We start from the raw sequence: 23196 nt of genomic DNA, 5'->3' as shown, positions 1-23196 counted from the left end.
AAGCGTTTAGTGGCTGGAGGTGAAAGATTATGTTAAGGATTGCTTTTTAGACAGTGTAAAGATGGAAGTTTTAGTACTGTTGGTGAAAACTCAATTATGTCAGTTAATCTGAGAATGTTTCAGTTAATTAAATCTAATGTTATGCTATGGTGAAATCAAAACAGCGTTGCTTGATTTGACAAAGGAATGTCACACGCTTTGGGAAGAGAACAAGGATATGCAGGGTCGTTTCGTGAATGATTTGACAGAATTACATCGAATGCAATTTGCTGTGAGCAAGCTTGAACATGATCACCAGTAAGCAACTAATATATTGTTTTTGATTTCGAGATTTTCGCAGCTTCTGCTAAATGCATGTTGCATAAGGATATCATGGTACATGAAACAAACAGGGAGGTAGTCGAGATAAAAAGCGTTTTTCATACTATCTTACTTTATATTTCATCTTTCTCGTAACTTTTCTTCTAAACTTGCCACGTGTGAGTTTACATAGTGCGGTAAGCAGAGAAGAAAAGAATAAAAAGAATAGTTACCGACGTAAACAGACACTTTATGTTATTACACCTTATCTTAATCGTCCTTCAGTTATGACCATTTTTTTGCGGTATTTAATTATGGCCGAAATTGCTTTGTCATATTGGATGAATCGGTCAAATTGTTATAGGGATGACAAATTGTCACAGGCGCGGATATCAGTGAGTGATATGCAGAAGCGGGCAAGCCAGCTGTACAATGCACTTATGGAGAAAAGATGTAATCTGACGCAGAAGCTGAATGAAGGTGTGCATAATGTCGCATTGTTACAAAATCAGCTCATTAGTGATTATCTGTATGATTGGAAAAACAGACAAAAGCTTCAGCAAGTTGGTGTGCCGTTTGAAGAACGCGATTGTATGATTGATGAAATACAAACAGAGTTAGCATTCCTTTCTCTACTGGCTTGTTTGAAGTTACTTATTCCTCTTTAACGTAGCGTATAGTTTTTTCATGTTCTGAATACTCGTTACTTTAGTGTTATTGAATATAATTCACTGTGTGCTAAAATGAAAAATGAAGTTTGAGACCTCGAACTGCTCGATCGTTATTCGCAGTAGTGATGCGTGCTATTTCTGCGGCATTTCTCTGTCTCCAGTACCTAAATTTAGCTAGTAGGCTGCACATGGAATATTAGTTTTATGTTGTTAAGTTTTCCATTGTCCCAGTTGTCGATGTTTCTGTTATTTGTAGCGAGTTATTTCATGTCGTAAACATATTTCCTTTTGAAGATTCGAAATGTTAGCGGAACAGAACTGGCAGCTGAGAACATACGCGTGCTGGCAGATGGATTTGCTTCGGCGAGGTCGGCTTTTTTTTTCTTTTTTTCTTAAGAGGAAAACTGATTTTTGCTTGTTTTCATTGCTTAACTTTATCGTTATATGGTTTTTCACTTCGTTTCACATATTGGAGTAAAAAATTTTCTTAGAGTAAAGAATGTCTGCATTCTCGAAGGTAAGTCTTCATACATGCTAAAGGTGATGGCGAAAAAATCCTGGTTCAGGCATTCTGAAGTTCATTTTTTCATGTATAGGGAATTAACAGATTTTAATTTAAGGACTTCTTTAGGTCCACAAATAAGTGGTCATGTGGCACAGACTACAAATTTGAATTCGATACTGGATAATCTAACGAAGTTATTGTGTATGTTGGTTTCTCAAAGTTTTATTGTTGCAATCCAACCTGAACCAGTTTTGAAAACGCAGCATAAATTTCTTGCTGAAGTGAGACTTCTTATTGGCGACAAATTGGGCATCAAACAGCATCTTGTCAATACTAATGTCACTGTTCGGATCATTGCTGAGGAAGAAGCTCGGTTGCTTAGTACTGCACAGCTGTCCGAAAAAAACGTGTAAGTTAATTATGAGTGAGAAAAGATGATCCAGTTTACAATTCTCTGAGTTCAGTTTTTCTGATATTCAATTTCAGTAAATCCTGTGTTTTCAGTAAAACCGTTGGTTCCATAAGTAACGATTTCGAAAAAATAACTACTGACGATAAAGGACACATGTCTGCAAAATTTAGCAATTCTGTGAGTTCAGTTTTTGTGATATTCAATCTGTTCCATGCAGACATACAGGTTGTTCACAATTTCTATGTAATTGCTTGATTATTCCTTGAAGCGCATGTCCTGTTGGTGGTTTTTTTTTTTTTTTTGTAGTTATTGGTACAGAGCAGACGATAATGATTTCATGAATCTTCTTGTTGTGAAGTAGAATATAGTGTTAATGAAGCTACTGTGTTACAATTTTGATCGCCCTCGTGATGGATTTATAGAAGCTGACGCGTATTGCGCATCGAAAACCGCCACCAAAAGGTGGACAAGGGGACTGCAAAGTGATAGTGAATTCACAGACGGCTATTGACCAGAAATATGCATTAATTTTTCATATAACCCCATTTCAACTTGGCAATCTTGGGAAGTTCGATGTTTGGACATTGTCATTACCAATTATGGTTACAGTACATGGAAGTCAAGATTGTGATGCACAGGGAGCCATACTTTGGCAGAGGGCTTTTTCTGATGTGGTTCGTAATATAATAGTTCTTCGTCATCATTAGTATTTTTTATAACTACAGATACTAATCATCATAAATGTCTGGTTTCAGAATCGTACGACTTTGTCGCCGGAAATAGTTTCTGTATCGTGGAAAGAACTTGGTCAAGTACTTCGTCATAAATTTGCGATTTCAACTGGTGCAGAGCGAGCAATCAGCGATTCAGATCTTTGTTACATGGCTGAGAAATTAAAGGTTTCTGCCGATGAAGAAAGAAAACTAATAACCTTGCATCGGTTTGCGAAGGTTGGCATAATTTCGACATGCAGCTTTATCTTCTGTCTATGTAGAACCAGTTGCATTATCAAAATTGTTGGTTTAGCACTTGATTGGTTTTATTCTGTGATGAGATATTGTAATTAGATTTTGTAATGGACTAATTTCATCGTGTAGAAATCGTTATGTCTTACATTTAGCAAAATTTGCGGGATGACGTTAATTTCTCGTTTTGGGAATGGTTTTTCGCTATTATGCAACTTATCAAGCATAAACTTTTGAAGTTTTGGGATGAAGGTTTGTTCTCGACTTTTTTTTAACTTTCATGTCCATGTATTACTATCGAATAACTAATATAACTCTCTATTCTGATTTAGGATTTGAAAGTTTTTATTTGTCATATTCCAGGGTGGCTAATCGGTTTTATAAGTAAACAAGATGCATCGTCACAAATGGTCAGAACTCCCCATCCTACATTTCTTCTGCGTTTTAGTGATACTCAAACTGGTGCTGTTAGTATTGGTTTTGTCTGCGATGATGAAGGTGGTAAAGGTAATTCCATTTTTATCTTCATGCCTGAATTAAATGTTATATGGTGGACTCTGTGGTCACATCCGTTTTCCTCACGAAATTATTCTTTATAAATATTAATTCAAATAATTTTTGTCTCTTACAGTGCCTTTTCATCTTTCACCATTCTCTATAAAAGATCTCGATCAATTTTCTCTAGCTCAGCGTATTGCATCGTGCCCACAATTAAAAGATATCAAGTAATTATTTTGATAACCAAATCTTTTTCTGCAGAAATTTTCTTGTCTTTTGTATTTTATTAATGTCAATATTAAGAATCGCTTTCTAAAGCAGGTCAGGTATCTAACTTTCTGACATCAGTTGAGTATTATAAACATTTGACTAAAATTGTTAAAAATTATAGGTATCCTACTTAGTAATATCACATGCAGGTATCTATATCCGGATATCGACAAGGAAGACATGTTGCGATATTTTGAAACTGAAGAACGGCAGAAATCTTTGTCTCCAACGGGCTACATTCAGTCCGAAATCGTCATGGTTGCAAAAACTGGCGGGTAACAAACGTTTTGTTTTGTTTTAAATATAGTACTGATAAATCGTTTTTGATACTTTGTATATAGTTTACTTATTTAAAATGAATTCTGTTTTTAATTCATATTTCTTGAAATATTAGATCAATTTTTGCAGAAGATCTGGATGTCAAACTGGTAGAGATAGCCCATTACTGTCATTCTCAACACAAACTAAATTGGATTGGTCCCCCGGAGAGATAATTGCTCGAACTCAGTCTGCGGAAATGTCCGTTAATGTATTTTTAATTTGTAATATTAATTTTAATATTTGAGAGACGGGTGCACAATCACTCGAATAATTGCAAGATGGTGACACATGTAAGATATATAAAATGGTTATGAATTGAAGGTGGCAGGAGATGTAAGATAGATGTGAAGTTTGAGAATTTCAGATCTAAGCGTTACCATGCATATAAATCTTTTTTTTCTTTTAAAGTGTTCATTTATATTTATTTCCTTTACCATGCTATGTACCGGTGGAATTTTAATATGAATTTCTTCTTTGTTAAGTTGATGCTGTTTGCAGGAATGAGAATTATAATAATGAAGAAGTAATATCGGTATTGTCAAGCAGTTTTGAAAGCGATGTTGAGGCTTTACTAGGGCCAGGATTTTATGCACAGCTTCCCAGTCAACCTCTCCAACTTGTCGACATATCGTTTATTGATGGCTGCAACAGTTCATTAAGTAAATTTGGTGACAGTATGGAAGATTAATGCCTTTGACAATTTCCATTGCTTTTTAAATTCAGATTGTTGTGAAATCAATATGGATGCATTGGATTATGTTATATGTTGAAAGTGAATTCCTAGACAGATTTACATAGTTCTTTTTCTATACTTTAATCAGGTACCAAATAAGAGATACAGCATGACTTTTTATATAAAGAAACAGGAAAAAAAAAAAAACACAATATTTAAACTTTTATAAATAATCTCTTGTAGTTCTTGTCAGTTTATCATGTTATATTTTGTAAGGACTGGTGATTAATAAAAGTCTCAAAGTTTCAAGGAGATGACTGGACAGATATGATATCTGACAGTCAGTCATTGCTGAAGGGTACGGATGACTGGACAGTTTAGTTTCAGTGATAGTTACAAAATGTCAGTGTCTTGCATAAATTACGAGATATCGATTTTGTTTGTACATAGAATTCATTACCACATTTATCTGCTGATCTAAAACTTTATGAATCTAATTTATTTGTCTAAAACTTTATTCAAGTGTCATAGTTGGAAGCACCATAGATGTAAACTTCATGTTTTTCAAGTTATTAAGCATTAATCTCTCTAATGTAGCGATTTGATGTGCATAATATGCATAATATATTGTTGCTTTTGTGGAATTAGTAAATTTCCTATCTGAATAGTTGTATTTTTGGTATTGTTTCGTATTTTAATAGAATATAATAATTTCATATAATAGCTTCATATAAAATAAGTCTTTTTTTTTTGCGACCGTAATGGCGCATCTTCCCGACATTTGCTGTGTGTCACATATTGCAAACTAATACTACCACGTTTAATTTATCTAATAGACTTAATAACAAATTCCTCTTTTCTATCTTTCGTTTAAAGTCACTTTCATAGGGAAGTTGCTAATGAGTAAGTGCAGCTGTGAAAACTTGTTTTTTGTGTTTTAAGAAAAAGGAAACAGAACTATCAAATTCAACTGCATTGAGAATAGAATTATCACTTTAAAGAGGGAATCGAAACAGTGGTGTTCTAACAGGTGCAAGGATGTATTATTGAAAGTCAAAGCAATTTTTCAGTTATGTATCACTTTTTTTTCTTTTCGATGATTCAGTCCAGCTGTATCAGAAGTGAAGAATGTAATATTTAGAATGCTCACAGAAATTTACTCATACCGAATACGAGTGTACAAGATGTAGCTGCCATACATGTAATACATACATACACGCGTATATATATATATATATATATATATATATATATACACATACAAACATAAGCACATGGTGCAGATGTTGAGAATAATGTTCACTACTGCAAGAGTTGTTGATCATTCGCTTCGCAAGTTTTTCGTAAACTTCTTAATCAAATTACAAGACGAATTGTATTTGATGAACTAATTCATTTATTTATTATCACAGGAAGAATCGTATCAGCTTATACCTTTCCCTCCTATCCTCCCTCTCTCTCTCTCTTTCCTTCAACCTCTTTCTTTCTTCCTCTCTATGCTCCCTACTTTCTTCATCCAACAATTGAAAATTACTGCGCTCACATTCAATTCCATATTTGCGGTAAGTTAATATTATATTATTTATCCTGAAAAAGAAAAAAAAATTTCGGCCAATCATACCAATTTTTTTTGCTGTTTACAAAATATGACGTATTTTATTTTCTTATTGATTTAACAATCACTAAATTCAGTGATTCCATCAATCATTTCCATCAATCACATGTGAATTTATTCATTATTATTTTTCTTTTTCTCCATTTCTAGAAAATAAATGAAAGCTCTCTATTTTTCTTTCTCTCCCTTGCTTCTTTATTTAATTTATTTTATTTCATTATGAAAATTTGAGCAAATACATTCAAATAAGCATGAAAAGAGAGAATTTGAGAAAGATACTAATATGATTGTCAATATGCATATTTTGGCAGTTACAAACTTGTCACATCAAATATATTAATGCTTATTAAATTACTCCAAGTTTTTTTTTTTTTTTCTCTTAAGTTTTTTAATTTTGGTATTAAATAAGAGCTTAAGTAATTTTAAATGTCCAGACATCGTATAGTTTAGTTGGATGAAGAAGCATTAGAGATGGTTAACTACTCTTTGAATGATGTCTAATTGATAAGGCAACCATCAACTGCTGGTCATCATCGTCTGTGGGGAATTTCAACTTAATTTTTTTTTTCCTTTTTTAACATTGATATCAGTTCAATCGATTATTAGAGCGATCGTTATAAGCAAGTATTCCTAAAATTTCATTCCCTTTCTTTCTTTTTTCTCTCTCTCAAAATCAATGGAAAGAGAGAAAAACATTCTAGACTTCTTCGAATACTTTTTATAAACATATTCATTACAGTTAATTTCGATTTTTTCATTATTGATTGCTGTATTCTCATGGTTTTCACCTCCAATCGCGGGAATTTCTCCTAATCCTGTTGCGGATCATCATCAGGTATGTTTATCGATAGGATGAAGTGAACATCATGTAAAATTCTATACATTTCAAAATATGAAAAATTGATTTTTAGAGCTATTAATGTATCTGAAATACTTCTTTTTAAATACATCCATAAGCAACAACTAAATTATAAATGGCACACATTTTAGTATTCACTTGCCGTGTTTTTTGTTGGCGCAACGAGTATTTCAATATTTTTATTATCGGTACTCGGAATTGTATCATTGATATTGTGTAGCTCATTTTGTATGTTTCTGGTAAGTGTAATTTTCTGAGTTCACTGAATGAGTTATTGATATGGCAAGGAATTAATGGAAAACCTGAAAAATTAATTTCTTTATAAAAATATCCAATAAAAGGAAATTAGTCATTATTGATATGTATTTCAGTGAAATAAATTGATATGTATATTGACTAAATTTCTTCCAATTTCCTATTAATACTACATTGGTAGAGGTCATCTGTAATTAATTTCTAACATTTACAGCATATCTATAAACAATTTTTTTTCTTGCTTCAAATCTAAAATCTGATTTCTTTAAAATCTAAAATCAATTCAACATAATTTCGGTATTAACGATAAGCAACGCGAATGTTTTTGATGAATTGCTAAACGGTTGTTAAGTTTTATCTAACATGCAATCAATTAGAGAAAACTGACTAATTTTTATGATAATTTAGCAATATATTCCATTCCATCTATTTTTCACTCATATTGATAAAAACTAAAAGCAGATAAATAACGCAAGATCGGCAAATCCTGTACTCATTATGCTATCACACTTTTTTCACTAACATTAAGAGCATTTTTAACTTTTGAAGTCCGAGAAATTTTGTTTATAATGGAAGAGAGAGAATATAGATAGTACGTCAGTGAAAAATGGATTACAAAATTTGCAATCAAATACTATTTAAATCTTATATAATTTAAATTTTGTTCAATCTAAGCATAATTTTACACTATCCAAATAATTGTTTCATTTTCAGTACATAGTGATGTTGCTGGTACAAATATTTGTTCAGCTTAGTCTGTCAGCTTTCGCTCTTGCCAATCAACATAAGGTAAATTTTCGATAAATTTTCAACATTAGGAATAAAATTAAAATAAGAAAAACTTCATTGAATTTTGAATTCTGAAATCGTTGGTTGACTGTTCCTTTTATAGCTAATTCAGTGAAATAATTTGACTGACAGTTGTTGTTTCTTTGTCTCTTGTAGGAATTCTAGCCTTTGAATGATAACCGATTTTAGGCTATTAAAAAGCCTGCAGTATAATTTTTTTTTTTTTTTTTTTTTGAATATTTTAATTTTTCTTATATAATTAAAATTTTTTTAAAACATTTTAGATACATGCAACCCTAATATCTCAGTGGCGTTCTGGATCAGAGGAAAGCTTTAGCGGTGATTGCGGTAGCGATGCTATTTGTAGTAATCATTTAGTGTTGTTCAGTCAAGTTGAACGAATCATTTTCATATCACTATTGGTATTTTTTTCATTTCAGGTGAATCATTTATTTTCAATAAATAAAGTAATTGTCTGAACTTATCCTTTCTTCCATTTCTACTCATCAATTTCATGTATGAGGAATACAGCTTATTAATCAGTGCATTAAATTACAAACATTTCAAAAAAAAAGGAAAAATTTCCTAAGTAACATAAATGCACAACTAGTAATGAATGGTTTTAAATAGGATTTTTGACAAATGACACTGCGAGCTTTTTTGTTTAGTCCTTTTTGCTTTTAAGACTTTTATCACCAATCAAAATAAGTAATGTGCTAATAAATTAAATCAAATTATCAGCACAAAGCTGAATAATTAAATGATTACAGGTCTTACTATTATTCATTAGCTGTTGCTACTGTAATTATTTATCTGAAAAGGAACAATGCGAAACGATTGAGAAAGATAACGCCAACAGCAATTGATCATGAATCAGTTAATCATTATTTGATACTTTCTTCGACTTCCCACAATTTTTAACACCTGCTTTGAATTGTTTTCATTTAGCCAAACATTATTCAATTGTTGCAATATTTTACATAGAGTGATTTATTATCAGTACTTAATTGTGTGCAGAAGAATTTGTTATTTTTTTATTTGGTAAACGAGATTTCTTTCATTATGTTATAAAGATAGAATATTTTAAACAAAAATAATTAGATATTGGAAGAATGATGTCAACAACAATTTAGTATATTACATGAGTGGAAAAAAAAAAGAAAACGAGAATGAATTATGAAAATTGCACATAATTGTTATGATATAATAATCAATAAGTATGTCATGGTAAGGTATTACTCAAACTCGCTTTGATGCAGAAAATAATGAAAATTTTGTTGAATGGAAAAACATACGTTAAGTATTAACGTTTATATTCATTACATATTTTTTATATGCTTAAATAATTTTTCAATGGAATTTCAATTGCTGCTATATTTTACATAGAGTGGTTTATTATCAGCACTTAATTGTGTGTAGAAGAATTTGTTATTTTTTTACTTGGTAAACGAGATTCCTTACAAGCATTAAAAATAGTTATATGTTGCTCAGTATATATGTTCTTCAAACACTAATTGAATTGGTACAAAAATAAGCGCAGCACTTTTACAATTGAAATTACAGTTTTGTACTGGGAAAGTTGAATTAAAAGTAAAACCTGCTATAAGATAATTGAAATAGAACTTTCTTACAAAATGATATACCGCTCCTCAAATTTCTGGTGATTATATTTAGATTTTCCGCTTGTATTTCATCTACGCAGAAGTTTGACTCTCTTTTAGGAATGAATCTTATTGAACTGGGAACTGTGGATCGAAAGTAGATGTATATTTTGTATTTCATAAATGCTCAAGTGTACTGTGACAGTCTGACAGGACAACTGATCTATATGGTATAGTTGTTTCTGAAATAGTAAAATTTTCCAATTTATTGTTTTTTTTTTTTTACAAAATTATTTTTAAATATAACCTTCAATAAAATAAAAAGAGTAAGAGGTAGAAATACTGTAAAGTTGACAAAAACGAATAGAACAATAGGACAGAAAAGATATATAGAGATGTTGAAGGGAAAAATGTGTCGATAATTTATGAATGTTACACAAGAATCAGATTTTTATTTCGGGATTATTGAAGCGCTTTATGACTAAAGCGAAGGAATTTTGGAGTGGAGAAGATTGCTTTTTAAAATTTACATTAATGAGATATGTAGAACAAGAACTGCAAATTTGCCAATAATAATTTACAATTAATATTAATGATGCACAAAGAAATAGAACTGTCGATCAATTAATTAACACTAAGTAAAATTTGCATTAAGTGGTATATTATCAATCAGAACATTTTCATCAATGTCATCATCAATTGTTTCAATATGCCATGTTTGTTTTAATTCTGCTTTCTAGAAGGAAAATTAGGTTATCAATATGATAAGAACATATTATGGTGGAAAAGTTGAAAGTGGATTAAATAAATGTTTGGGTAGCAAAAAAATAATATCGTTTAAAAAAACAGGAATTGACCCAGTAAATGTTTTTATAAAACTTACTTTTTCTATATAGCGAAAATATTTCCAACAGAGCCATATGATTACAATACAATAACAGTGCGACACACAAAATATAGCACTTCCCATACCAACCATGAGAAAACGGTCTGAAATGTTGAAAATACAATGAGAGTAAGTATAATTCAAAGTTTAATTTTCCAGTGGCTAAATTGGCTAAAATATTCTTTTTCATTTATTGTAATATTAGTTTAAATTAGTAGGGTGAAGTAATGCTAATTATACATATGGATGATAAAGGAAAAAAAGAGTTGATTAAAAAAAGATTGGTAATTTAACAGAAGTTAAAGTAAATGATCTTAGAAGAGGTGATGAATTATTACCCTAATAATAATTATTCAAAATTTTACAAAAAAAAAAAACATTACCGCCTCTACAAGCTTCAATAAGAAAGCAATAAAATTCAATGAAACACGAAAAAGCAAATGCTAATATCATCATTGCGCTTAACACTACCTAAAATAACAAATTTAAGGATTAGTTGAAAAGAATTGAAATATAGATGAAAACTTAAAAATATTTTATTAAAATTTCAACTATGCATCATTTTATTTGAATGTTGTTTCACATAATATGCTTTTATGAAAGGTAATATTTTCAATGGATATCGGAATTACTGACCTGAATAAATATCAATGGTAATAAACACAAGGACGATTCTTTCCAAATTCCATATTGTGCTAATAATATTACCAATAGTGCTATTGTACTTGCGGTAGTTGTATATACAGAAGACGATGAATCAATCGTTGTCACATCAATTGTCAAGTCAGCAACAGCTAATGAAAGCATGTAAAATAAAATTAACACTGTTGCTGATGTCTGAAAATTTGTTATTTAATTTTAATCATTGGAAATTTATAAATACACATTCGAAACCGACTTAAATAATATTGCAGCATAAAGTTGTAAGTCTGACTTAATTAGACACGAATGAATGATATCATATGTAATCAAGTAAATATGAAGTAAAAAGGTTAAAAGTTATGAGACAGTGGTAGTCTCAAGTTTTTAGCTTCAAGCTGCTACATTTGAACAACTCTATTACATTTGAATGTGAAATATTGTCAAATTAAAGTGCAATTAGTTAACGCCTTACATAGTGAATAAACCAAAAAATGGAAACTTTTTGCATCAAAATTTGATTTAATTTCCAATAAAACAATACCTTAATGTGAATAGTACCAAAAAAAGTGTAGGTGTTGGCTAACTTATAATTGGCCAATTGTTTAGCTGGATGATTATTACCTCGATCCATATTGTTGTTTGGAAAGTTTGTCGATTGAATATACTTTCGAATTTTAATCAATGAATGATTTTTTTATTGAGCCTATAAAATGGATAGCTGAATAAAATGCTTAGTAATTTTTGTAAAATTAAAAAATCAAAATTAAATGTAAACTCTTCTGCTAATGAGCGTTTTCTGTCTTGTTGACATATTCGGTGTTTCACATGCATTCCTGAATGTAATACGATCAACTTAATTATGTATCATTAAATTTAACATTTTCTAATAGACATCATTAATATAATAATTTGCTCACTTTTAATTCAAACTTGACAATATTTCTTGTCATTATCATTCACTTATCAATTATTACAAAATATATCTATATATCTGTTGTATTCATTTAGATTCACTTATTTGCACTTTATATTCAAAATATATTATTTAAATTATCTAATCATTCAAGTAATCTTGCAATAAATTAATACATTGATGTTATGACACAATATTATATAAGTTTGCCCTGAAGTCTCAATTTAAAAACCTGAAATTTTACAAAATGTCGTTATGAATGTCCATCCGCGACGTTACATTAGTGAGATCTGTTTCGAACTTGTCATTATCCAGTCAAGTTTCACCTGAAAAACGTTTAGGATAATATGGACTACCAAACTAAAGTTTCTTTTTGTACTTAATGCAATTATAACTTAAAAAATATGAAAAAAAATTCTGGATGGAATAAAAATTTAGGAATCTCTTTTCGAAATTAACAGAAGTCAATTATTAAATGGGAACAAAAAATGGACTTCAACCTTATAATGGTAAAATATCATCGTTATAAATTGATACATTTCAAAAATCAGAAAATGCAATCTGTTACCAAAAAAAAAGGATAATTACCTGACTAATCATTATACTATTTAGAAATGAATACTGAATGAGATATTACTTTATTTTTAATAATTTCTGATACACTAGAAGGATTTTCAGAACTTTTTTTTATTCACCAAAGATCTCTTATTACTGAACAACTTCTTAGTATCAATTATGATATTTATCAACATTTTTCAGGAATCGATTATTAACTATTTATACGAAAGAAGCATTTAGCAATTCAAAATATTTCTGATAACAATTGCACTAAACGAATATAAAAAATAAAATAATTACTCCTTTATCAGATATTTTACACGAGTTAAAAGTTTCATTGGTAATGTCAATAACTCAATTTCAATTTTAGTAATTTGAAATAAATAATTCAGCAATACTCATTGAACCAGATAATCCATGCTGCGATCGTTGTTACTATTACTTCTGATTTACATATATATATATATAAATAAATAATCGGGCATGACCAAACTTGACCATCCCTTATAAATCTATTATTGTTCCATTCTAGTCATTCAACATAGGACCAAATTCATAGTTTATTGCTTCTTACTTGAATTAATACATTTTCCAAAAGTTTTTTAAGATTTGTGAGAATTAATTTTGTCTGAAATTTTGTTTGATCAAAATGCTTAAAAGTTTAGTTTATAAAACTCATTTTTTTTTGCAAGCAATTTAGTGTCCAAATAAGTCCGACATTCTTCCGACATTGATAAGTTGAAAAGTACATATTAATGAACATTTTAGATTGAACAAGAAATATGCATCACATTACGGTACTCTTATCACTGATTATTTTATCATCTATTAACATGGCAATATCAAACACTTTTTTCATCCAAAATGATAGAAAAAATGATGGAACGAAAAAACTACAACCTTCACATGTAATGGTGCCTACAGAGAGTAATACTTTGAAAGGGAATTATTTGGCGAAAAGCGAACTGGTGAAAAATTTACTTCACGGTTAGCATTTTTGATTCCTTTAATTAAATATATATTTGGATTAAATCATGCATCTAAGATCATCTATTTTTATTCTTTCTGATTATTCACCAAAAAATCTTTGTCATAAGTTAATTCACACAGGAAATGAGAAAACTTCCTGAATCATGAAGCTTCAATTTAAAGTTAAAAGCAACATAATCAAATTATAAAGGAAAGTTTTACATTCAGGCGCTTATATGAATGGTTTCGACCCATTCAACTTTTTAGAAAGTTTACAACCATCAGACTGCTTACAAGTTTGTTTGGATGAGGTTGTTAGTATGTTAGAACAACCGTTTGCTGGACAACGTTCTTTTGATGAAATTGGTAATATCTGTAGGTAGGTTAATTGCTGATAAAAAATATCCAAATATTTGAATTTTCGAAAATAATAATTATTATGATAGAATATGCATTGTTAATATGAATTGCACGCAACGGACGTGGGAAACGAGGAAATATTATGTGATTAATTCTTATTGTTTTCATTCTAAAAATTTTCAATACTGTTTCAGCCATTTTGATATATTCCAGCGATGCCTTCATCATAATACAAGTTGCAAAGACGCACTGCTTGATGTTACCACAATAATCATCGATCATCTTTGCACCTTCAGCAAGGAAGGTTCCTTAAACTTATTTTAATTAAAATATGTTTTAGTTAACCATAAACTGTACGGGCATGCAGTATTTATCCGTTCTATATTTATTGCTATACTTTTCTTAATGATGTAAGCATTTTTTTAAAAGAAATTTTAGAGAAGTCCAGTTTGGCTGATCTAACTATTAAAGTGTTACTAATTCAAACCATTTGCGGCTTTGTATAGATGATGGAAACGTTAAATTATTACGTAAAGCCACTGAAATGACCTATTACAGTACAGCTAGGCCTTATTATCTCATTGCAGTGCGCAGATCAGATTTCATAAAAGCTTTATTTACATAATTAATATGGTGACATTAAGTCTATAAGCTAACTATTAGATTATCTATTCTGTAGCGTTTGGAGACATTTTTCCATGTCTGTATGCTCATTCAACGGTTATTTACTTCACTTGTGATAACCAATGCAAGATGGGAGAGACTCTTTCTAAGGCATCAAAGGAGACGAAAAATGGTGTAACAAATATACCTGATGATAATGGAAACAAACTCTTCGAGATTCCCAATCTTTACAATTTATGCAGGTATCACTGTTACACATTTATGACCATAATTCTCAGATTAAAATATTTAAATCTTTTTGCTGAAAAATGATAATTTCATTTTATTTAATCTTTTTTTTTTAATTAAAATTGATATCTATAGCTCATCAGCATGCTTCATCAACTGCACCCAGCATATGGCTGAGAAAGAATGTTCAATCGGTCACTCAACCTTACTGGTCAATTTTGCAGAACTTTTATAATTATATAAAAATGTCTAGGAGAGAAGAGAGAAAGAGGAAGGAGAGAGACATGGATATCTTTAAAAAAAATAATGTTCCTTATAGTGTTTAAGCTCAGGTCAAAAATTAAACGAAAATGATGCTGCAAAGTACTGATATGAGAACATTGGATAGTATAATTAACTTGAAAAAATATTGCATAAGAAAACTGAGTGATACTAACATTAAGTGATGTTCATATAAGTAAATAAAAAATTAGAAATAACTTGAAGAAACTTCAATACTTCGTAAAATTTTTCGTTCTTTTACATTGCAGCATAGGATAGTAGCAGCAGTGGTGAATCATACGATAAAAATGATTCCAAGTCAAGAGATGAAATCAAGTGATGCTTATACTTTGCTTGTATCCTCTATTTTACCAAATGAATGCCAACGATTAAAGCTTCTTCCACAGGTTATTAGCAAACCTATTTGTAGAAAATATCAAAAAGCAAGCCTAACTTTTTTTTAATTCAGAATGTGGTACCTACTATATTAATGGAAAATTTTATCAGTAATGCGGAATATGGGAGTAAAAATAGCATCATCCAACAAAAGGTAATTGATTCTGATAGCTTCAGTTTATTCGCTATTAAATATGCTGTAAGCAACGATTTTTTCTTCACCTTTTATCTTTCTTGATCATTTTAATTGTTATTATTAGATGAAACCGTTTCAGACTGATAGTTCTGGAGAAAATGATGCCATCCAAACAATCCTCAACAATCACGTGACAAACCGAACAAATTCGGTTTATGTTCAAATATTACCATTAAATGGGCATCAAATGAAGTTACAATGTCAGATGATTGATTTGAAAACTGGACAGGAGGCTACCATAGCAGATATTACAACATTTATGACTACCGAAGCAAAAGTAAACTTATGGATTCAAGCTTGCAGCCTATCATCTAGTATTTCTTGATAAAACACTGTATGATCAAGTTGCAGAATATTAGTCAGTTTGGTTTACGAAGTGTAGAGGATGAGCGAATCCTAGACAATAATGCGAAATATGAGGATGGATCGGGATTACAGGATTATAAGACTACTGCCGCTAGAAGTAAGTAGTAATACAATTTCACTATGATGACCGAACAAAACGATAATATTCATACAGTGGATTTTTGCCCATATGTTTTAGAAATAGTAGCAAGTTTTGAATGTCAAATTTAATAATTGACTATCCCATGTAGTTTGCTAGCTTAAAGACTAATATATGAGCTACTTTGATGGACTAACTGTTTCCACTCGTAGGTTCAGATCAATTTCCGCAAATCCTAGATATCACTGAATTGGATGAAATTACTGAAACTAGTTGTTAATTCATGTATATATCTCTGAAAAAAAAAAGACGATTAACTGAATTCCAGGTGAAATGTATGCGAAATCATCCGGCAATTCACTTCCTCACATTTCTACTCATATTATGCTTCTGAATTTATTGATTAGTATTACTTCCTGGACTTTTACTATGGTCAATACCCTAAGTGTACGCAAGCATGCACTCGGTTGATTTGCGCGTAAGCGCCAACATAACTATCCCGGTTAATTCTTTGTGTTACATTGTATATGTGATTTCTCAGTTTATGTTGTATAAAACGATGATTTAAAGACCATTTGTTGAGAATTCATCAAAGCATTTCGATTAAAAAATTTTGTGATCTATGTCCTCATTTACTTCCCTTCTGTCAGCTGCATCAAAATCACCTAGTGCATTACTCGAAATGGTACCATTATGACGCTTCCAGATTTTCCCCCTATAATAAACGTAAGCAAGCAAAATGCCTTTTCACTGCTGAAAATTAAGTTTGAACTATCCATGTCGTTCAAGACTGTCGACTATTTCGGGATCGCTGTCTGCATCCGGTACTGTGAGAAACATAACCATTTATAGGTAGGAGATTGACGGATAGGTAGGAGATTGACGGAAAGGTTTGCTAATATTACACTTTTTTAATATTACATTACATCCTTTCTTGTTTGATTTGCTCTGAACATCGATAAATGACGCTCAAGACGATTATAAAACGCCAAGCAATTATTCGGCATCGATAAATGTGAAGAATGTTTTACATAGACAAACTAAAATAATGTAAATTCAACCAGTTAGTTTAAACTATTCATCGGCACAGTTCCTGCTAGATAAATTGGACAGATGCTTGTGTGTGAAGTGTTTCAGATGCTTGTGTGTGAAGTGCGTTAAGATAGCATCACCAGACAAGACACACTTGGTTGCAAGCAACCGCTTCGCTTGAATAAAATTAACTCGTTCTTGAATATTAAGCCCGCCAAATTAACGGCGGCTCGGGCAAATAAAAAGGTAAAGTGTGCACACAGGTGGGCATTACGTGTTTTGAGGTTGGAGCCATTTGGCTGCGAAGTGTTTTTGCGTCAGTAATTGGTTACATAACTTCAATCAAGGCACGTAATTTGTTTTTTCTACTTGTTAGCTGGTAATTTGGTATTATGACACATGAATTTATAAAAAATATCCAGGAAAAAAGTAAATTAGACATTTAACAGAAGTTTAGATCTTTGCCATCGTCACGCAGATAGTTAATGAACACTCCTAATTTAGCATGGAATTGCTGGTGAAGGAATGTAGAGAGTGGAGGGGACGATGCTGTCTTGGTCAGTTGCGAAGTTTTCTTCATAACTGGCCATTCCCAAGGCAACATTGTTTTTTCGCTCAAACTTTGCTGTAGTCCATTTTTTTTCTCTTTTTTTGGAACGGACCGTTAGTCTTAATGCAATCTTATTTGCCTTTTTTATTTCCAGTGTAGAAATTATGTCAAAAATTTGTAACATGTCCTTGATTTGTCTAGCTGAAAATTATCGCTGAACCGATTGACATAGCATATCTAACATTCTCATGTTGTGCTTTTTACTTCAGAAAATGACTTCTGGACCGGGAAATTATGACGAAGATGTGGTAATTTTGGAGGATAGCAATGATAGTTTCACATTGTCTGACGAACAAAACAACCATCGAGTCATATTGGAAAGCCATTCATTTATTGAAGCAGGAAATACTGCGGATGATGTAAGCTGTTTTTCCTAAAGATGTTTTGCACTTAGGAAAAGGGAGTTACCCTTCAGACTTTGTGTAATGAAAGTGACGTTTACATAATATTGAAGATGTTCAGAAAAAAAAGTCAAAATGCTGTGGGCTGTAAATAGAAAAACATCTAAGTTGTTATATGCTGGGGATTTGATGAAAAAATAACATACTTTCATTTTTTGAAAACTGGTTTATTTTATAATCGAGGACCTGAACAGCCACATTATCGAGCAGCACGTGTCATCTGGAGCAGTGATGAAGAGGCTGATGATGATAATGTGACTAAGAAGCGTCGCCGTAAACCTTCTAATAATGGTGACGTTGGTGATCATATTTGTTTTGAATTCAAAATTGCGATTATGCACTGTCTCACTTCAAACGGTGGTGAAACGCACACTTATTCCATCTATGAATTGATCTATTGAGAAAAGCTTAATTTTAGCTTGCACTGCTTTTAGTTTGAGGCCGAATTTCGTGAGAATCAGTGAAAGTAATCTATGCATATATGTATATTACAGGGATTGAAGATGATGAAACGAACAGTTGTTCAATTTGTTTTGAAGCATATACAGCTTCAGGTTCGCATAGGTTAGTCCAGAGATTTTTTAAATACGTTTATTAGAGCATGCTGTTTTCACTCAAAACAAACTACTTTTACTAGAATAGATCGTCATTCACTGTAGGTTTTTTTAGAATTGTATGTTTGAAGTGTGGACATCTGTTCGGACAATCCTGTATTGAAAGATGGATTCGGACCGAAAAAGTTGGAAAATGTCCACAATGTAAGGCTAAAGCACGACTTACTGATATACGCCGCTTATATGTACGGGCTATAAAGGTAATTGACATTCTTAAGACACTTCTACTTATTTGAATTTTTGAAGTAGTTCATTTTTTGGTTTGGGTTTGAAAGTTCATTTGTTATGCAATAGAAAGTAAGCAATTGAGGCGTGCATATTAGAATACCAAAAGTTGCCTTTTCACTCTTTGTGCGATGACTAGGTATTGAAGGGATATGTAGCATTCATACGATGATCAAGAACGAAATTACAGGCACTTGATACAACGGAACTGGAATGTTTAAAACAGGTAAATAACGTATATAGAGCCGAAAACGATAGCTTACGTATTGAAAATCAGCGTTTAAAAGAAAAAATTATAAAAGATGGAAAGCATAACCCATACAAGGTTGAGATGGAAAGATTAAGCATTGAAAATGCGCAATTAAAGGCGAAAATAGCCGTTCAAGAGAAGCTTGCAAGCAAATTGCGGTAGGTTGCTTTCTTATTCAAATTTCTGTTGTGACGACTTGATAGTTTTGGCCTTGACTGAAATGAACTGCTAGTAATTAGCTAGAAGCAAGAACTTGGGGATGCAACAGGCAACTTATTCGCTCTCCATTTATTTATATCGTATCGATTTCAGAAGTTATAGAGGTCTGCCTGATATCTTACATTCTTGAAGGTTTTACTATAACTTAATCAATAAATCCCATTTTTTGGTTAAATTGAGGGGATGTTGGCGTTTTTTTTTTTTCTCTCTGATAGATAAGTGAAGTTATCATTTGATAAGAAAGCAGGATTCACACTAATAAGCTTCAGATGGATCATGCTAGTTTTAGATCGACAGTACCCCCTGCTGCTAAAATGATGAAAGGTGCTTATTTTTCATTGCTCGCGGGCCCGACTCTTCATTTGTCATCAGAACCAGGTTCTCGATCGCTAGATGCTAATGGCGAATATTTTGTAGTGGCTTGTAAAGTTAGAAACGATCTGTTTATGCCTTATGGATTAAAATTGGTCATTTATTAATTTATTTAAATTGCTTTCTTTTTGCTAATGTGAAAAATGTGGCACAAACTTTCTCGATTTTTTTTTTTTTATTCTCTTAGGTAATATTTTCACTGTCCAGGGAGTAAGGTCAATTCATCGAAGATTTGTTGATTAATTGATCGCTTTTTTAACTTCCGTATAGTTTTCCTTCATTACATATCCTTCCGATATCGTCTTGACATATAAGTTGTAAATGTATGATATTATTGTTTGTCGATGAGTGGTTTACTAAATGTTCAGCTCCAGTTTATTTCAATGCTGCAGATCACAGCGAGTGGTCGTGATGATACGGTAATTCCAGTCCATAGCAGAAAACCTCGATGTTGTAAATTTTCACCTTTTGATTATCACATAGTGCTATCGACTGGAGAAGATCATACACTATGTGTTACAAGGTTTGTTGATTATAGTGATTGAAATAAAAGAAGTAAATCAAGATTCTGGGTAATTTTAAAATTATACTGTTTTCATCTACAAATAGAACGTTGAAGATTCCACTAGTCAGCCAGAATGATCTATACCTCCATGATATTGCTCAAATGTAACAGTTTCAAGGTGAACGATGGAAACCGTCATCAGTTTTTGGCATAAAGTTAATTTTTAGCTTTGACGAACATCCGAGAGTCCAACATCGTATTCCTCTACCGTCTTCTGGTTGGTGTTGTTGCTGGTTGAGCGAGAGTGATGTAGCAGTTGGTCTGATTAATGGTGAATTTCAATCCGTATGAGATTTTCTTTATTATCATTGCAGCAGCCTCTTAGTTTTTGCAATCCCTTTATTAATTACTAAATGCAGTATAAATTTTTTCCTTTACTTTCTTATCTATTTTAGGTAGAGTTTTGAAATTCAATCTTTACAACCCAGCAGTTGAGCCTCTTGACATAACTTTCCTCAGCGGACATTTGCCTATCATCAGTTTGCAATTTTGTGCGAAGAAATCTTTGCTTTTCGTTACGTCGTTGAAAGAATGTATACTTTATCATCATATGCAACCACATGTTTTGATATCTGATCAAGGTGAGTGTTTTTATCTTTTTTAAAAGTATGTTTATATTTTTAAATTTTTAATTTTAATAGTTTAATTTCACGTCAATTTCAGGTTCTATAAATTCGTTTTGCTATGATCAGGAAAGTGGTAATGTGATGTTAACATTTGCTCCTAGTCAGCAACATGAAACAGTGACTCATGTTTTGTACTCTTTGGATTTAAACAGCGAGCAGAAGAAAGTACATCATATTCATACATACAGAAGTCTTTCGAAAAAACTTACACGTGTAATCAAAAATGCATTTTGGACTACGCCTTATGGTCAACTTGCCGCAGTTTATGATGAATCTAATTCGCATGTGGTTTGCAATTCTTACAATTTTTTGTTGCTCATAATTTGTGGAAAGCGATTTTCAGAAAAGAGCTCATGATTTCTCACTTATTTTTAGGTTTTAATCTTTCAAATTGTGCTTAATTTTATGTTTGTTTGCTGTGCGAGTGAAAGAAAATTCAATTTTAAGGTTCTTTATGACTGGAATCGCAAATGTCCGGTGGTTATGAAACGTATTAACGATATCATTGTTGACATCAAAGAAATTGTAACCAGCGACATGCAAAAATTTCAGTTGGGATGTTTAAGTGAAACAACACTGTATTTCCTTGAAGCACAATATTAAAATTTCATTTCTATGAGTGGTTCAGTGGTATTTTGTAATCCAAAGTAAGTTCCCTTAAACCCGACGGTCTGATTTGATTTGACAATTTATCTGCATTCGTAGGAGCGAATATTGTACAACGAAAAGTTCGTTCGGTTTTTCTTCTCTCGTGATTTAAGATTGTGAATGGCCATCAGAGTTATATGTGATAGCAGTTATTTATCATTCCACCATGTTTATTGTTCATATCACTAACCTATCGTTTCGTAATACCTTATTCTTGATAGTGCTTAGCAATACAATACTTATTTTCCCATACGGTTTCCACAAAAGTTTACCTCTTCAAATATACTTTTAGCTTCTTTCATTTTTCTTAAAATATGTGCTACACTACGTTTCAGGAAACTCCCACGTGCTATTCATCGATGTTCATCACTAACTGTTCCTGACTTTTTATTATCGTTGAAGTTCCAACTAGTACAAATATTCCATGCATTTTTTAATTTTTGTATGAGCTTTCGTAGAACTAATTTCTATATTTTATTTTACTTTGTTCATTTATGGGTAAAAACTTTTTCCCCGTACAATTCCGTGTTCCTGAAGTTTTTTAATATAATTGTTCTGTGTTTCCTAACAGTGATTTTCTACGATAAAATTTAAACAAATATTCTCCACTTTCAGTAAATAAAGAGCACGAGTAATGCCATTTGAAGAGTAATTGTAAAATGTTCTCTTCACAAGAAATTTGTTGTAATTGGATATGTCCCGTAGGGGTTTCAGGTCTGCGTCTAAGGTAGTTCGTCATATTATGCCATACAGAATGAAATGTTATTAGAGGAACTCTGTTTCTGATATTCAAACTTGCACTATTGTCCAAACACTCAGATGACTACGTGAGTGCAACCATAATTGAAACGTGTTTTGGGATGCATAAAAATAACGCATTAACGAAAAAATAGCCAAAAGTAATTATCTTGCCATTCACAACGTCCTATGAATATCCACAACAATGGCATTACTGCATATAGATATTCTGGAAATGGCTCGTTTCGATTATTTTACTCTTTATTCTATCTGTCAATTATGCAAACTGTAGGTGATTGATTTGAAAATGTGAATATTTGTTGAACTGAATAGGACAATGATATTGGTACGAATTAAATAGGTCAAGTGAGGATGGCTGAGAAAGAGCAATTAAGATATACATATATGTAATAATTGGACTAAGGTAATATGCTCGGTCGATGATAGAACCTTATCTGGAAAAGATGTTTGCTTCTTTCTTTTTTTGCATCTTTTGCTCGGTCTCCTCGGCAACAGGCGTATTATTTTAACTGCTTTTGCACATAAATTTTTCACCTTTTGCAGCCTTTTTTATATTTTTATTGATAACGTCATGCTGGATTTCATCACTTATATTTCAGTAAACAAATCAATCGTATGTTGCTTTTCGATTCACTTCCTGATCCATCAGTTTCAAGAATTCGT

The 23196-nt window shown here is 31.6% G+C and overlaps 5 protein-coding genes across 8 annotated transcripts; 4 read left to right on the top strand and 1 right to left on the bottom strand.

Moving 5' to 3' along the window:
- Positions 1-136: 136 nt before the first annotated feature.
- On the top strand, positions 137-4996 carry Bma-sta-1 (Uncharacterized protein; the record flags this gene model as incomplete). 4 transcript variants are annotated; one of them, XM_043074223.1, is made up of 14 exons in its annotated part: positions 137-297; positions 665-916; positions 1266-1339; positions 1603-1885; positions 1981-2065; positions 2311-2562; positions 2644-2838; positions 3009-3105; positions 3217-3360; positions 3485-3578; positions 3771-3896; positions 4030-4140; positions 4441-4601; positions 4926-4996. In XM_043074223.1, 14 exons carry the CDS (start codon positions 137-139, stop codon positions 4994-4996), a joined length of 2106 nt encoding a protein of 701 aa, XP_042930157.1. The 4 variants fall into 4 exon arrangements, with proteins under 4 accessions (XP_042930157.1, XP_001898741.1, XP_042930158.1 ...); XM_001898706.1 differs by lacking the exon at positions 4926-4996 and having other exon boundaries at positions 4441-4630; XM_043074224.1 differs by lacking the exons at positions 2311-2562; positions 4926-4996 and having other exon boundaries at positions 4441-4630.
- A 1115-nt stretch (positions 4997-6111) lies between these two features.
- Bm315 (Uncharacterized protein) lies at positions 6112-8999 on the top strand (the record flags this gene model as incomplete). Its single annotated transcript, XM_001898707.2, has 6 exons — positions 6112-6177; positions 6970-7065; positions 7221-7328; positions 8059-8133; positions 8418-8573; positions 8904-8999. 6 exons carry the CDS (start codon positions 6112-6114, stop codon positions 8997-8999), a joined length of 597 nt encoding a protein of 198 aa, XP_001898742.1.
- A 1369-nt stretch (positions 9000-10368) lies between these two features.
- Bm9168 (Uncharacterized protein) lies at positions 10369-11893 on the bottom strand (the record flags this gene model as incomplete). Its single annotated transcript, XM_001898708.1, has 5 exons — positions 10369-10470; positions 10618-10724; positions 11004-11091; positions 11257-11457; positions 11804-11893. The coding sequence occupies 5 exons, from the start codon at positions 11891-11893 to the stop codon at positions 10369-10371; spliced, it is 588 nt and encodes a 195-aa protein (XP_001898743.1).
- Positions 11894-13566: 1673 nt separating this feature from the next.
- Positions 13567-16683, top strand: Bm9169 (Uncharacterized protein; the record flags this gene model as incomplete). The annotated part of the gene is made up of 10 exons (XM_043074222.1): positions 13567-13720; positions 13970-14081; positions 14257-14366; positions 14742-14928; positions 15050-15125; positions 15445-15582; positions 15645-15725; positions 15847-16044; positions 16119-16230; positions 16541-16683. The coding sequence occupies 10 exons, from the start codon at positions 13567-13569 to the stop codon at positions 16681-16683; spliced, it is 1311 nt and encodes a 436-aa protein (XP_042930156.1).
- A 1383-nt stretch (positions 16684-18066) lies between these two features.
- Bm18216 (Uncharacterized protein) lies at positions 18067-21729 on the top strand (the record flags this gene model as incomplete). The annotated part of the gene is made up of 11 exons (XM_043074221.1): positions 18067-18213; positions 18450-18546; positions 18750-18819; positions 18925-19069; positions 19285-19502; positions 19853-20030; positions 20328-20458; positions 20668-20771; positions 20896-21081; positions 21164-21414; positions 21574-21729. 11 exons carry the CDS (start codon positions 18067-18069, stop codon positions 21727-21729), a joined length of 1683 nt encoding a protein of 560 aa, XP_042930155.1.
- Between the last annotated feature and the right edge of the window lie 1467 nt (positions 21730-23196).

Source organism: Brugia malayi (assembly GCF_000002995.4).
Source record: "Brugia malayi strain FR3 genome assembly, contig: Bm_v4_ChrX_scaffold_001, whole genome shotgun sequence".
Classification (NCBI taxonomy): Eukaryota; Metazoa; Nematoda; class Chromadorea; order Rhabditida; family Onchocercidae; genus Brugia; species Brugia malayi.
The sequence above is the reverse complement of the archived record's forward strand: the minus strand, read 5'-3'. Positions and strand labels throughout refer to the sequence as shown.